General features: G+C 35.6%; 3 protein-coding genes across 4 annotated transcripts; 2 read left to right on the top strand and 1 right to left on the bottom strand.

The window, feature by feature from the left end:
* Window positions 1–6: 6 nt before the first annotated feature.
* LOC146531811 (uncharacterized) lies at window positions 7–7,085 on the top strand. Its single transcript, XM_085197197.1, has 5 exons — window positions 7–165; window positions 249–623; window positions 2,223–2,396; window positions 2,549–2,671; window positions 3,546–7,085. Exons 2-5 carry the CDS (start codon window positions 297–299, stop codon window positions 3,693–3,695), a joined length of 774 nt encoding a protein of 257 aa, XP_085053323.1. The 5' UTR covers window positions 7–165; window positions 249–296; the 3' UTR covers window positions 3,696–7,085.
* Window positions 7,086–7,225: 140 nt separating this feature from the next.
* On the top strand, window positions 7,226–10,470 carry LOC146531810 (uncharacterized). The gene is made up of 4 exons (XM_085197200.1): window positions 7,226–7,697; window positions 8,456–8,626; window positions 8,979–9,080; window positions 10,336–10,470. Exons 1-4 carry the CDS (start codon window positions 7,596–7,598, stop codon window positions 10,468–10,470), a joined length of 510 nt encoding a protein of 169 aa, XP_085053326.1. The 5' UTR covers window positions 7,226–7,595.
* A 14-nt stretch (window positions 10,471–10,484) lies between these two features.
* Window positions 10,485–11,715, bottom strand: LOC146531809 (uroporphyrinogen-III synthase-like). Of its 2 annotated transcripts, none has more exons than XM_085197199.1 (2): window positions 11,659–11,715; window positions 10,485–11,458 (listed from the first exon to the last, which is right to left on the bottom strand). In XM_085197199.1, the coding sequence occupies exon 2, from the start codon at window positions 11,370–11,372 to the stop codon at window positions 10,629–10,631; it is 744 nt and encodes a 247-aa protein (XP_085053325.1). In that variant the 5' UTR covers window positions 11,373–11,458; window positions 11,659–11,715; the 3' UTR covers window positions 10,485–10,628. The 2 variants fall into 2 exon arrangements, with proteins under 2 accessions (XP_085053325.1, XP_085053324.1); XM_085197198.1 differs by having other exon boundaries at window positions 11,550–11,689.
* Window positions 11,716–13,515: the final 1,800 nt, after the last annotated feature.

Here is a 13,515-nt window from a genome sequence, read left to right as displayed (position 1 = left end):
AGCCGAGACATTGTTTAAAAAAAACTATGATAACAAACATGGCGTGCTAGCAGAGCGTCTTGGAAATCTGTTTACTATTTGACGTTTTTATATTAAATAATATCCGCGTTAACTTAGCATGCGGTTACAGACAAAATCCCGGAGACTCGATGTCGCTCGGAATAGGTAGATTTGAGTCGATCGAAGTGTAAAGCGTAAAATGTGATTGGTTGTATATTCGAGGTGTGACTGAGAGTGTGTATTTGCAGGAGAGGCCGGGGCGGCGGCGCTCGGCGGTAGAGGCCTCGGCGGGTGATATGCAAGCGGCGCCGGCGCGCTACGTGTCCGCGAGCGAGTTGTACTCGACCGACGAGGTGGAGCTGCTGTTGGAGGAGATCCGCGAGCTGGAGCCTACCAGCTGCCGCGGCGAGGAGGTGCAGGACTTCGAGATCGCGGGCAGCGGGTGTGCGGGCGCGGGCGCGGGCGGCCGCTCGCCCGCCGGCACCGACCTGACGGAGCGCTCCTGGGACTCGCACGCGCACTACTCACGCGCGCCGCCGCCGCGCCCGCGCGCGCTCGCGCCCGTGTACTGCCGCCTCGCCTACCTGCGCACGCCCACCGGCGCGCTCTCCCTCGTGCTGCTGGTGAGCAACACCAAGCTGTGTGCAATGTAACACTGCTACAAATTAGTTCACAACAATAAATAGGGAAGATAATGATGATGACCTTATTATATTTACAGTGTAACATTATCTTTTTCTTTTCGCCTTCTGTGTAACATTATCTATTTTTACCGTACAACCTCCTTGGTGACTTCTGCACACAATGTGATATGTGCTCAACTGGCATATTCAGATTACCATAATCAAAGAATCATGGCCATACTAATTTTAAATAATCATAGAAGCTAATACAAAACATAAATCATATGAGTGTTATTAATAGTTTTCATAAAGCTAACATAACAACACTACACAGCTACAAGATATGTACATAAATTAATCCTGTTACTGATATTAAACATGAATGTGATATGTATTTAACAGTCTGAGCCGGGAGCCTGCATACCTGTGCTGACCTACTTAGGGAACAATGCCTTTGTGTCTATGCTAGTATGTAGCTTATTGTTTAGACCTCTTCAAAGAGTGCACATTTCTTTTTGTCTATTCACGTTGATCCAAGGGTATCTACATTTTGATAGACTTGATCAAGAGTACTGATAAATTCTCTAGTAACATCATATCCACATCCACATCCACTGCCTGGCAGGGTAGGCTGAGAGGCTTTGTTCTCCAGTATCAACTCTTTCAAGAGATGTTTCTATGTTGAATGAATGAACAACATGCTTTGCCGTGCTCAACCATCCCACTCTGACCATAAACATTCCCTTGAACAGTTTGTTTTTATTTATCTCAATACTTACTGCAACCATCTCTCGAATATTATTAGAGGTCGTCATAGCATAGTGGGTAAGCTTGTGACTGTAAAGGTGATAGTTGTGGAAGCCACAAGCCTAACTACCATCCACACCATCTTGATATGTGACATCCCACTTCCTTCCATGTGTCACACAACTGTGGAATTCAGCAGTGTTTCCAGGTCGATTAGACATGAGACCTGACATGACAAGACATGAGACATGACCTTTAAATAATGCGTTTATAACTACCTTAAAGGCCAGGAACTTGTGTTACACTGGGTTGTGGGAGCCAGTGTTCACTTACCATACACTTGTTTGCCTTGTCTTATAAGTTCAATCGCCCTCAGACTAAAAATTACTTTACTAAAAATTAAGTTTGCTTTGCTTACTGGCAAGTTATCTGGTAAGACAAATTATAGTATTATTTTCCACTACTCAACACACTATGACTTAAATTGAGACAGAAAACAAATGATTTAAACCAATTTTATCAAAGTTCTTCTACATACATTTATTTCTATCTAAAATTGGTTAGTTAATTATTGTTTCTGTAAATGGCAATTAGTCCAATTGAGTTTCTGTTCTTGAGGCTGTCAGACACAGTGGCACCATGTGTCACTATATATGATGGTTATGGATTGAATCAGTAATAAGACAAAGAGTGATGTTGAGGTCCATCACTCAACATACAATGTCTGAAAATTTGGCAATGTGAGGGGGATGGAGACATTATGTTCCCACCGTGCTATATTTGCGATAGTGTGAAACTTACTTGAATTTGTACCATATATTACATATAAAGTCCAACATTATATCATTACAGTTGTGTTCACTAAGTATCTGCATATGCGTATGGGGAGCGCTAGGGCTGCGCGCCGCGTCCCCAGCGAAGCCCCTGCTCTTTGGTGCGTTGACGTCGTTCATGCTGCACACGCTGCTCATGCTGATGCATGTATCACTGCTGGACGCCTTGCTACCAGTTGATTGGAATAGACTGGTAAGATCAAATAGTAGAGAGTAGTATTAAGATTCCTCAAGTTTCTACACATTGTATACTCTCTCATAGAGAGAACTATATTGTAGATTTAAAAATTATAATTTTATATATATTGAGCAGTTATTATATAAAATATATATTGTGTACCATAGGGTGGTATCTCGTTCGCGTGGAGCGCGGCGTGGCTGTCGAGCGGCGCGGCGGCGCTGCTGGCGGCGCTGCCCCCGCACGCGCCGCAAGCTCCCCACACCGCCTCCATGCTCTACACTGCTACCGTGAGTGATGCACATAACACTACAATTTTCTTTTTTAATATTTTTATATCAACCTTTCTACATTAATATAATATTAATATTATATATGAAATGTATGTTAAAAAAAAGCATTAACAATTTTCCCAAAATTGCTGATGATCAAATTATTAATACCAGGAATAGGCTTAATCTTAGTGCACTTGTGACTCCAGTGCATTTTGTGTGAGTCACTTTTACAATAGGATCCCAGAAAACATCAGAGAACTTTCTATATCACAATTAAAAAAATTGTGAAAATATGTTTGAGTGTTAAAGGTTATTACCAAGTTAATGATTACATGAATGACGACACGCTTTGGGAATGAAATTCTCTCTTCAGTCTGTTTCAAAGTATCATTGTCAGAAATGTCAAATTGTATAAAATTGTTTTTTTTTTTAAATCGTCCCGCTGAGGTTCTTGTTTCTTGCGCAGGTTCTTCTCAGGTCTGAGGCATTAACTTTAGTGAACTGGTGGTGCAATATTTGACATTAAAAAAATTGAAGTATGTTATTTTTTATTTTGAATAAAATTATTGGACTTTTGACTTTGATATAGTTATTTTGACTTCAGTAAGTATTGTCTTATAATAATAAGTTAGTGGTAATTTGTATGACATTTATATTTAATATATTTGTAAATTTGTTAAATAAATAAGATCCTGCAAAGTGCAGTATACAGTATAAAGCTAAAAAAAAATCCTATCAGTGGTTGTGCTCCGGGTGTGCACTTTTACAATATTATGAAATGTGAAATTCTGTTTGAGTTCCAACAAGAGTAGATCTATTAGTATTTCTTTGTAGCAAGGGACTGAGTATAGGTTTGGTTCACCATTCGTACAATGGCGTCTCATTCCAGGGTCTGGGCCTGGCCGGAGCGCTAGCGGCGCTGGCCGCGGCGCTGCTGGCGCTGCGCGGGGGATGTGCGCGTCGCGGCTCGCGGGCCTCTGCACCCTCGCTCGCCGCCTACCGCGCCGTGCCGCAGCCCACGCGCGACCACGCGTTATAGTGACACAGAGAAAGTGATGCAGTGACCCCATGATAGTGAGATAGTGATATGATAGTGTTTGTTTTTGTGTTGGTGGACGGGTGAGTTTTGTTTGCTTTTTTTTAGTTGATTTGGATTTTGGTATTGATTAATGGGTTTTGGTCAGTGTTGCCACCTTGTTTGTAATGAAATTTGTTTTTTTTATCGGAAATTGAATAACAGGTCACAATATGTTTTCCTACTTCAAAAGACACTCACAATTATTAAAACATGTGTTAAACTTTGTATTTTAAAAAAATCTGTTTACAAAGTATACCAAATCTAGCAACAACATTGGCAGGGTGGCAACACTGGCTTTTGATATAAATTTCAACTTAACATGCGGGCAACATTTATCACAAAAATGTTATTTATAAAAATAAATTGGCACAAAAAATATTTTTTAAAGTCTCTTCGTTGCATTGGTGTCTTGATAGCTACAGACCTGAGGTCTTGAATTGATGTAATATAATGATAGAAGTTTTTAGAAGTGACTATATGTTAGGACCAGCAAGCACTGAATGACCCACATTTTTTTGTATTAGTGTACTCATTTTTGTAAACTGTGGTGGCTTTTTTGAAATATAGTGTATTATTTTTAAAGTTTTATTCGACACTAAGGATAGATCGATATTTTAAGAAACAAAAAAATTACGTAGCTGACTCCAACACACATCTCAGAATCGTCTTGGATAATTTCCAATATGCAAATTTTCAAATCCTGCTATGTTCAAATTATTATATGTTTTCTTTTAAAATATTTAAAATGTAGTTTCTTTACAAAGTTTTCAGTTATAGCATATGGACATTTCATAAATAACCTGTAGGCTGAACCTACAGCTATATATATAACACACATATTTTTTTTCATTAATATAATAGTATATACATTTATTTATAAAGCCATCACAGACTAAAAAGGTATGGACTGTTAAGTCGGAGGTTGTCTAATACTGCCACTAGATGTCGCCGTGATCACGTCCATTTTTTTAATATAGTACCCCAAAATAGATTGTCTAGTAAAATGAGTGACTTTTTTGTACTAAATATATTTTTTTAAATGTATGCAAAAACAATAGAACACATTTGAATAAAGATGATTATATTTAAGGCGGCAGGCAGAGGAGCCAGTTAGCCAAAACAGTGTTTTGTTATGCTATTCGTTAATTTTGTTTGATGTACATTGTAGTACTGTGTGAAGACAATCTATTTTGTGCCACTGTTCCACGCGTATTATTTCCTCAAGTCTGATTTTGATGCTAGTCCATTTAGTAATAAGTATTTATTTTATTAATTAATTATTATTATTATTATAAGATAAACAGCATTCCTTATGTAGTTTTTGCACAAATGTTTAGATTATGCATATTTATTGATTGTAAATTATTACTTTTGAGCTTGACTCCTATTACGTTGTAACTGCTCCCTGTGTGAGTTTTATATATACAGTCGTGCATACATACATACAACTTTATATATATACACAATTGTAAGCAAAGGGTAATTTTGAATTGTAACCAAAGGGTTTATTGTGTTAAGAGTTCTGTAGTTTGAATCATTATATTGTATTCATATTTACTATTTATTATCTATATTTGTAATCAACTGCTGCAAGTTTGAAGTAACTTTGTTTTTTTGTTTTTGTTTGGATATTTAAAAAAAATGTATATTTTTTTAAACTACCTTTTTTTATTCCAATTTTTCCATTTTTTTAAACTGATAATCATGTTTTGAGCCAGGCACATTGTCTGGCTGTAAACATGTTGATTGTGGGATTGATTCCCACTCAGCGATATAAATAATTTTCTCTTCCTCACTCACAAGACAACTGAATTCACAATGTCTTGAAAATTGAGTGGTGCATGGGAAACAGTGTTAACACTAAATTATCCCTGCTCTGCCCTGCTATATAAAAAAAAAAAAACTTTTTAATATAAACAAAGTTAGTTTCAACTTGTTGTTTTGTTGACATATTCAATATTCATTTAAGGTGACGCTTCTACATAGTTTGCATGATTTGTAACGTAACATAACACTGTAAGTAGTCTGTAAGGGGATTTCATATACCAATACCAATTAAGATGTTATAGGGTGTAATTTTATACTGTGTAGCCGTTACTCGCCACGTGCTTACACCTTTCTACCGTTTTACTTGCTTATTGCACTTGGACACTCGGTCGCTGGGTCACTAATTTCCACTTCTCTTGTACTCTCTTTTTTTCAGTTTTCTAACACAATATACTCTATAATGGATATTTTGTAAACATTTATATATTCATATATATGTAATATTTTAGTACTATATATATAGAAATGCAATGTTAGTAGGCGTTAGGACCAATAGGCCGAGTGGTCGAGTGTGAAACTGTCTGTGACCGTTATATAGCGGGATCGAAACCCGCGTCACTCACACAGCTGTCTTCCGACCGGGCTGTGGTCACTAGACACTATCTATGTTTTTTATTTACATTATATCGTACATATCACCAAGTTGTACTCAATTATTACGCAAACCCCTTGTGTGTGTTTTGCTCCCTCTAACTTTTTCACTTCTGGAATGTTGTCCTTCTTCATCCCTCTCACTTTTTGAGTGATTAATGGATGTTTGGAATTGATTATTTGGTAATCAATTAAGTAATTGAAACAATTGAATTACTAATCTTTTTAATTAATACTTGTATCCCTGAAGTGATATAAATATTTGTAATTTTATATTTATCTAAATTATTGTGTCCAGAATTTGGTATTATGTGAATAGATGTAGCTGGGTACACAGAATATTTGATCTTGAGTAGTAAAAATGGTTTAGGCTAGAGTATAGTCTTGAATAGTAAAAATGGTTTGGTGGGATATATTAAAAAAAATGTTTGAAGAGAGTCCTAGCTGCATCTGTGAAACGCACAAGCATTAAATTTTGTGTAAAGAGTTATATAGTAAATGTAACCTGTTGACCAAAAGTATCATAGAAACTATGAACTAATATGTGGTGCATTCTGTTAAGTCTCAAGAGTGGGTATTTCCAATAATTACTCTTATGTACCAAAACGCAGCAGTATTTCGTGCTTTAGCAACATTACCCTTGTAGATACCTATAGATATTAGGTGTGTTGATAAAGCTATTTATTAGAAATACTTGCTCCCCAGAGTAACCCAAATGTACCTTAGTAAAAAACAGTCCACTTTCATAAAAAATGTAAAATCATAATATTTAAATGGTTTTAGAAGGAGTAAGAAGGAAGGGGGAAGTAAAAGGGGTGGGGGGGAGTATTCTGGTTGACGCGGACGGTCCGTTATGATGATCTCGATATAACCTGTGCGAGTATTTTAATTTAATATTTTAATGATAATACATATTATATGGTTTTTATACAATTTTGTGTTTTTTTTGTGATCTTAGTTTGTTTTAGTAGTCGAATATATTGCTAAGTTATTATTTTATTCTTATGAAAAAAAAACCTAACTTTTTAAACAGTCATTAGGTTCGCAGGTTCCCGCATGCATACCCTGCTATAAGCGGGATACATCTGTCAAGTTAGGCAATTCTCTAGAAGAAGCAGTTATAAAGTAAGTTGATATGTATATTTATTTACACAGAACTGCCTACTGAAACGCTTAAAAGGTTTTCCTTGTCACCTCAATCGTCACCATCAATCTCACCGATACAGTGCCGGCAATAATTGATATTTTATCGCGATAATTGATATTTTATCAGCTCATCTGAATGAACAAACTATGACCAGAGATACAAGTAATAGTTGTATTTATAATTTAGTTAATTTTCAAATTGTTTTGTTAGCTGTCATCTAGTAATTAAAAAATAATAATAAAATGTTATAATTTGTTTGTATTAAATGAATAAAATATCGGTGTTATGAACCGGATATGGGTAGCTCCGAGAGGACGAAGCGTTCGATACTACGCAAGTATTATTTAGAAAATGATTACGTTATGTCCGCTGAAGGAATGTTTAAAGGATTTTCAATTGTAAGTTAAAAAAATTTTTATAATGTTTTTTAACGAGAACTATGTAAAAATATTAATATTCCTAAAATTATTGGTCTTATTAAAATTATTGGTCTCGTCCCGTCGCGTCGTGGCTTATGTTTTTAGAGTTCACGTCTATGTTTAAATACTATGATTGGAATAGTTTGTATTTAAAATGTTTTCATATTTTTGTAATACGCGGCGTTGAGCTCCGCCAGTCAACAAGCAATGACTCGAAATGTAAGCGGAAAGTGGGGGATAGCATACATACAGCATGAAGCTGAAAAAAAAGTTTGGTTTGGTTTGGAAATGCAGATGGCGCAGAACCAATGTCCGGATATAGACTCCGGGGTTGGTTCGGAGTGGAACCTAATCGAAGAAAGTGATGGAATTAAAATTATTTTACTTTCGTCGGTCTTATAATACAAAGTGACGCGTGTAACGGGAACAAGGGAACGGAATGTATTACCACTAGGATATCTGACTTATTTTTTACCTTCACGCTGTATCCTGAACATAGCAGGGTAGGCAGAGGTAACCTAAGAAACTAGCTTTAAGGGATTCCGTTCCCACTGAGACATTTCCGTTCCCAACTCTCCTCTAAATGCCGAAGGCATCGCGTGTCGAGTGGTGGAACTCAACGCCGCGCTTTCCTCCGTTGTCAGAGCTAGGATATTAAATATCTCATTTCGTCAAGTGCAGTCGTACGCTTGTACCCCTGCGACACGACTGGCCTCTACTTTTTACTTGTTTATCAGTTAACCTGCACAGTCACCTCTATTGTGTTCATCTGGGGTGGCGGGTGCTCCCTGACGGTCTCGAGGCTGGCAGGGGGACTGACCCTGGGCGCGGGGGCCTGCCTGGCGGTAGTCGCTGCGGTCAACGTGCTGTCGCTATCCGCGTACGCGCCTATGATATGGTTTTTTTGCGTAGGTTTACTTTATTTACTATTAATTTATATGTTATGTGAAATAATTTTGAAAGGATTAAAACGAATCAATTGGTATTGCTAATTGTATTCTAATCAAGTTACGTTAAGCATACCGTCTATTACAATATCGTCGGCGGTGCACGACATTGTAATTATAATTTTTGTGAAAATCAAGTATCTAGATACCTATTCCGTCTATTTTAAACTTTTAAAATGAAACAAAATCTTTAATTTGATTGTTAAAAACCGGCCAATGATTGCAACTGTTTCAGTAAAAATAACCTTAAATCTCAGGTTTTGTTTTCTTATAACAATAAAGAATATTAAAGTACAACAAAAACACTGGACAGGATCTCATAGTGTCGACAGTCCTGGGCTCAGCGCTGTTACTGCTGGCGGTCCTCGGCGTGGTCTTCTGTAATCATCAAAGTTTTATAGCATATACTTATGGGGTAAGAATACAAATAGCTTCTACCTGACATCTGATGTGAAAGGTTAGTAGCCTAGAGTAGTCCTGGATACGATTATATAATGTTAGAGGGCCTTTAATGTTTCTAATGAGGATGCAAACAGAATGTGTGCAGTAAAAGAACCATTATAAGTGAAATAAGTATTTATTTAGTATAATGTTTAATGGCATAATTAAATGCAAAGTAGTTCAAACGTAATTTTATTGTTCATATTCATGAATTTACTTTTTATATAATGTAATAAGCGACGTCGTCTTTATTTACCGACTTCAAGAAAGGATAATTTCAGTTTGATGTTTGTAAACCACTTAGGTTTCCAAGAATATATTTAAAATTTTTAAGTGTAAGCACGTCATTGTGTTTTTTCTCGGGAACTCAGTCATCGAGAAGATTGCTTTTAATTTACATGTAATACATTCCAATGTAGGGCTTTCCCTTAACTTGGACCATTATCTGAGTTGCTTCAAAATGTATTCAGTAGCTTTTGGCAAATGTGTACTTATCCACGTATTATTCCTAAGATAGCTAAAGAAAAGGATAGGAACATAGTATACACCAATATGTAGATAATATATCGGAATTGACCCCAGACCCACAATTATCGACTCGTGTATACAATCAGACACTACCCCACTGCGGCTAGGTGGTGTCAATGTCTCTTTTAAAATACTTGATTAAAATAACTAGCGAAGGTTTTTGAAAATTCAAATAATTACTTTCAAAATAAAAGAACAGCCAATATAAATATACAGGAAACGATTCAAGGCATTCGATTTTGTAATAACAACACAAATTACCAAATTTTATATTAATGTTCAAATTTGAATAACAATCTGTATATTATGTTAATATATAATATACATTTTATTGGGTCACACATATTTTGCTTATAGCAGATATATTGCAGGCGGAACTTAACGCCAGACTTAGTAATGCAAGGGCGAAGAAATTAAAGTAATCCCACGAATAAATGAATATTTCATATATTTAATATTATCATTTCCTCACTCTGATAACAAGTCAAGAAAGTGCAACATGGAGTCTCGCCACTCAACTGCAATGAATTAGGATTCGAAATGAAATTAGTGGCGAATAGAAACGTCTTAATGGGAATGGGGTGTTTTAAAACTAGGTTCCCAGTTTCCTCTATTTACCCTGGATACAGATATAATTTTCTATTCTGCTACAATCCTTAATATTGAGATAGTCATTTACTAATAATTTTATGTAATTTCAGCCCCTCTCACTTATAAATGGAGGGTTGGTAATAGTGAGTGCTCTGTCTGCATACATGGCGGTGACAAGTAAGTGGGATGCGGTATCTCTACCACCCACATCTCAAATACAACAAGAAAGTGAATTAGAGGTTTAATAAAAACAACATAAATTTATAATATCTTTGTTTTTATATAAAAATTCTACTAACAATTTTAATAAAATATTTAAATTTTGTTGTACTAAATTCGAGTATTACATCATGTTATATACACATTGACACCATCACCATTTTCTAATGTAACCTGGTACTAGCTACGAGCTAGAAGTTCTATAATACTGTTCAACACACTCAAGAATACTGTCAGCTCGAGGCTTTGTTGCTACTCCAGCAATTTCCACTCCTAAATTTTCAATCTTATGTGCCGTTGAGTTTCCAATGGCAAAATGTGGAAGAACTGACAACTTATTGTTAAAAGTTTGCAATTGTCTATAAATATATTCACAGCCGGACGGACTGAAGAATATTAAGCAACTAGGATTTACAATGTCATTTAAGTTCAGTAAATTACTTCTTAAATTTTTGTTCTCCTTAGTCTCATATACTGTCAAAGCGTCAACAGTGATATTTCTTGAGGATAAAGAATTAGGCAATGTCTCAGATCTCAAGTTGCCACACGGGAAAAGAAATTTAGTTTCCTCTGAATTTTCTTTGACTATAAATGATGCTAAGTTTTCAGCATTGCCAGTGTCACTGCCAACAGCTTCTAAACCTAGTAACAATTTAATTTTTTGTTTACTTGCTTCACCTACTGTGTATACATTTTTTGTATTCCAAATATCGAGTTTTGAAGGCGCCCAGCACTTTGATACTGCTTCGATGGCTCTCGGACTGGTCAATATGAGGGCATTGTAATCTTTCCTCAGCAATTTCTCACTCAGTTCTTGTAAGTTTACAAATTCAAATTGCAGTGGCTCCACAAATATAGTTTCATACTTGCCTCGGAAAGCCTGCTCATAGTCCTCTGACACACTTTTAAATAATACAACTTTCTTCATGTTTATGTATTTTAAGTCAGAAACGACATCAATGACTTATTCGTTGTTCCACTGCCCACTACTACATAACAATCTTGACCCTGAAACTATTAGAAACAAGTGAGAATAATATATAGTTATGGAATTTTTACGAGTTGTTAATAATATTTGTTCAACACTAAAACACTAAGTAATGACCTGTTTTATTCGAATAAAGGCTATAAATAGTGAGTGACCAATTGTTGTAGGTATAATTAAAGGACACGATATAAAATAATTATTGTTTTCCTAATTGACTTAAACTTACTTTCACTGACAGCTGACGTCTGGTCGCTGACATTGCTGACAGCTGATTCAAGGTCTGGGTGTTTGACGTTGACAGTTTTGCAACGATCGAATACTTTACACGCCAATATGCAACTGAAGCTAAAGAAAAGTATGTATGTAATATGTTAAATCTTACCGTACAACCTCCTTCGTGTCTTCTCCATACAACGTGACATTGGCGAAGTGATATGTGCTCAACTGGCACGCTCGGAACGCCAGATTTAAAGAACCATACACACCATATGTTAAAAATCATATATTATATTATAACCATTGAATAAAATTGTCAATGTGGTTTTTGTGGTATTTGATATGTGACGATAGAAACATGTTTTGATTTGCTTCAGTTAAAGATAAGCGTTGATGATACAGCCGACTCTAGGAGCGTTGTAGTGTGCTTACGCACACATTCGCGTAAGCACATATTTTCTGGGGGGGCCTGGACTTTGCCTTTGAACAGATATATATATTCATGTAAACGTAGTTTTTTTTTTAAATTTTTCGAGGCAATTTTTTTTATAACTAAAATTTCTGGGGTGAGCACGGCCTCCCGTTCTTCTTACGCCCATGTACGCGGTAGCTTTGGATGACTGGCCCTGAAGTCGGTTCCACAGATGAATGGATATAATATAATAGTTACCCTTAACTTCACGCTGTACACAGCATGATAGGCTAGTACTAAGACAGTCAGTTCCCTATTTCCCGCGGAATAAGAACTTATTTTATTTAATAAATATACTAACAGATATACGAAATTTACGACTGTAAACGCAACAGATTATAGGTTCGATTGACGATTCCCACTCAAGTAAATTATATATTTAATATTTTCATTTTGTCGCCCTTGCGACGAGGTAAAGATGAAGGTAAAAACATTTTATATTGCCAGTACATTTAAAAGAAAAAGGAACATTTTAGAAGTGGAAAATGAAAAGTCCTGTTTTAATCAGCAATAATCGCTACGTCTGAATTTTAACTGTATTTCGACGCGCTCCGGTTTTACCGATAAAGATAAGACTTACCTAGGTAACTGTATTTTTAATTATTTTTCTTCAGGTTATATGTTTTATAAGTTATATAATATTGGGAACCACAGGAATAAAAAAATACAAGGAAATATTTAATATGCTTTTTTTTATGTGTAAACTAGAAAAAATATATTTAACAATGGAATTTGAAAAGGTTAAAGTAATTTAATTTAATTACTTTAACTAATAAACTTCTATGAAAAAATGCTTAAAAATTCTTCATTGTAAATCTTAGGAAACTGAAATAATAATGTTTGCTTTGAAATTCTATGTCGATATTTACTTATTTATGACCATACGATATATTCTAATTTGCTTAATTAATAACCTTACATTGTCTCTAAAACCCTGGACATAGGCCTCCGCTAAAGATGCCCCAGCTAACTAACTCACAGATCTATATAAAATATTTAATAATTTGTTCCCTTTTATACGATAATACATTCAATTTGGCGAATTAACATGATTACGGAAGTTTATCTTTTGTAACGAGATTAGTTTATAAAAAACCTAAGTAATATAAAAATTCGCAAACTCGAAATACAAGAGGAGAGGCAAATAGCGATACATTTTAATAAAGCGCTAAGGGAGGACGGCGGCGACGCAAAGTTTTCTTTATAGGACGTTACAACTCATTAAAAGTAAGAAAATCGCTGTTTCCAAAATTCAGTAGGTATTCTTAAGCAACATGAGTGTAACTGAAATTTATTGAGGTGTTTTTTTGATAATTTTATTAAGAAAAATATACATTAATTCTATATTTTTTTGAAAATAATAATTTGGACATCCGTCACGTTGTTAACTGTTTG

Source organism: Heliconius melpomene, chromosome 14, assembly GCF_056956725.1.
Source record: "Heliconius melpomene rosina isolate 202511_hmr_F chromosome 14, ASM5695672v1, whole genome shotgun sequence".
NCBI classification, from domain to species: Eukaryota; Metazoa; Arthropoda; class Insecta; order Lepidoptera; family Nymphalidae; genus Heliconius; species Heliconius melpomene.
This window is presented reverse-complemented; position numbering and strand designations above follow the sequence as displayed.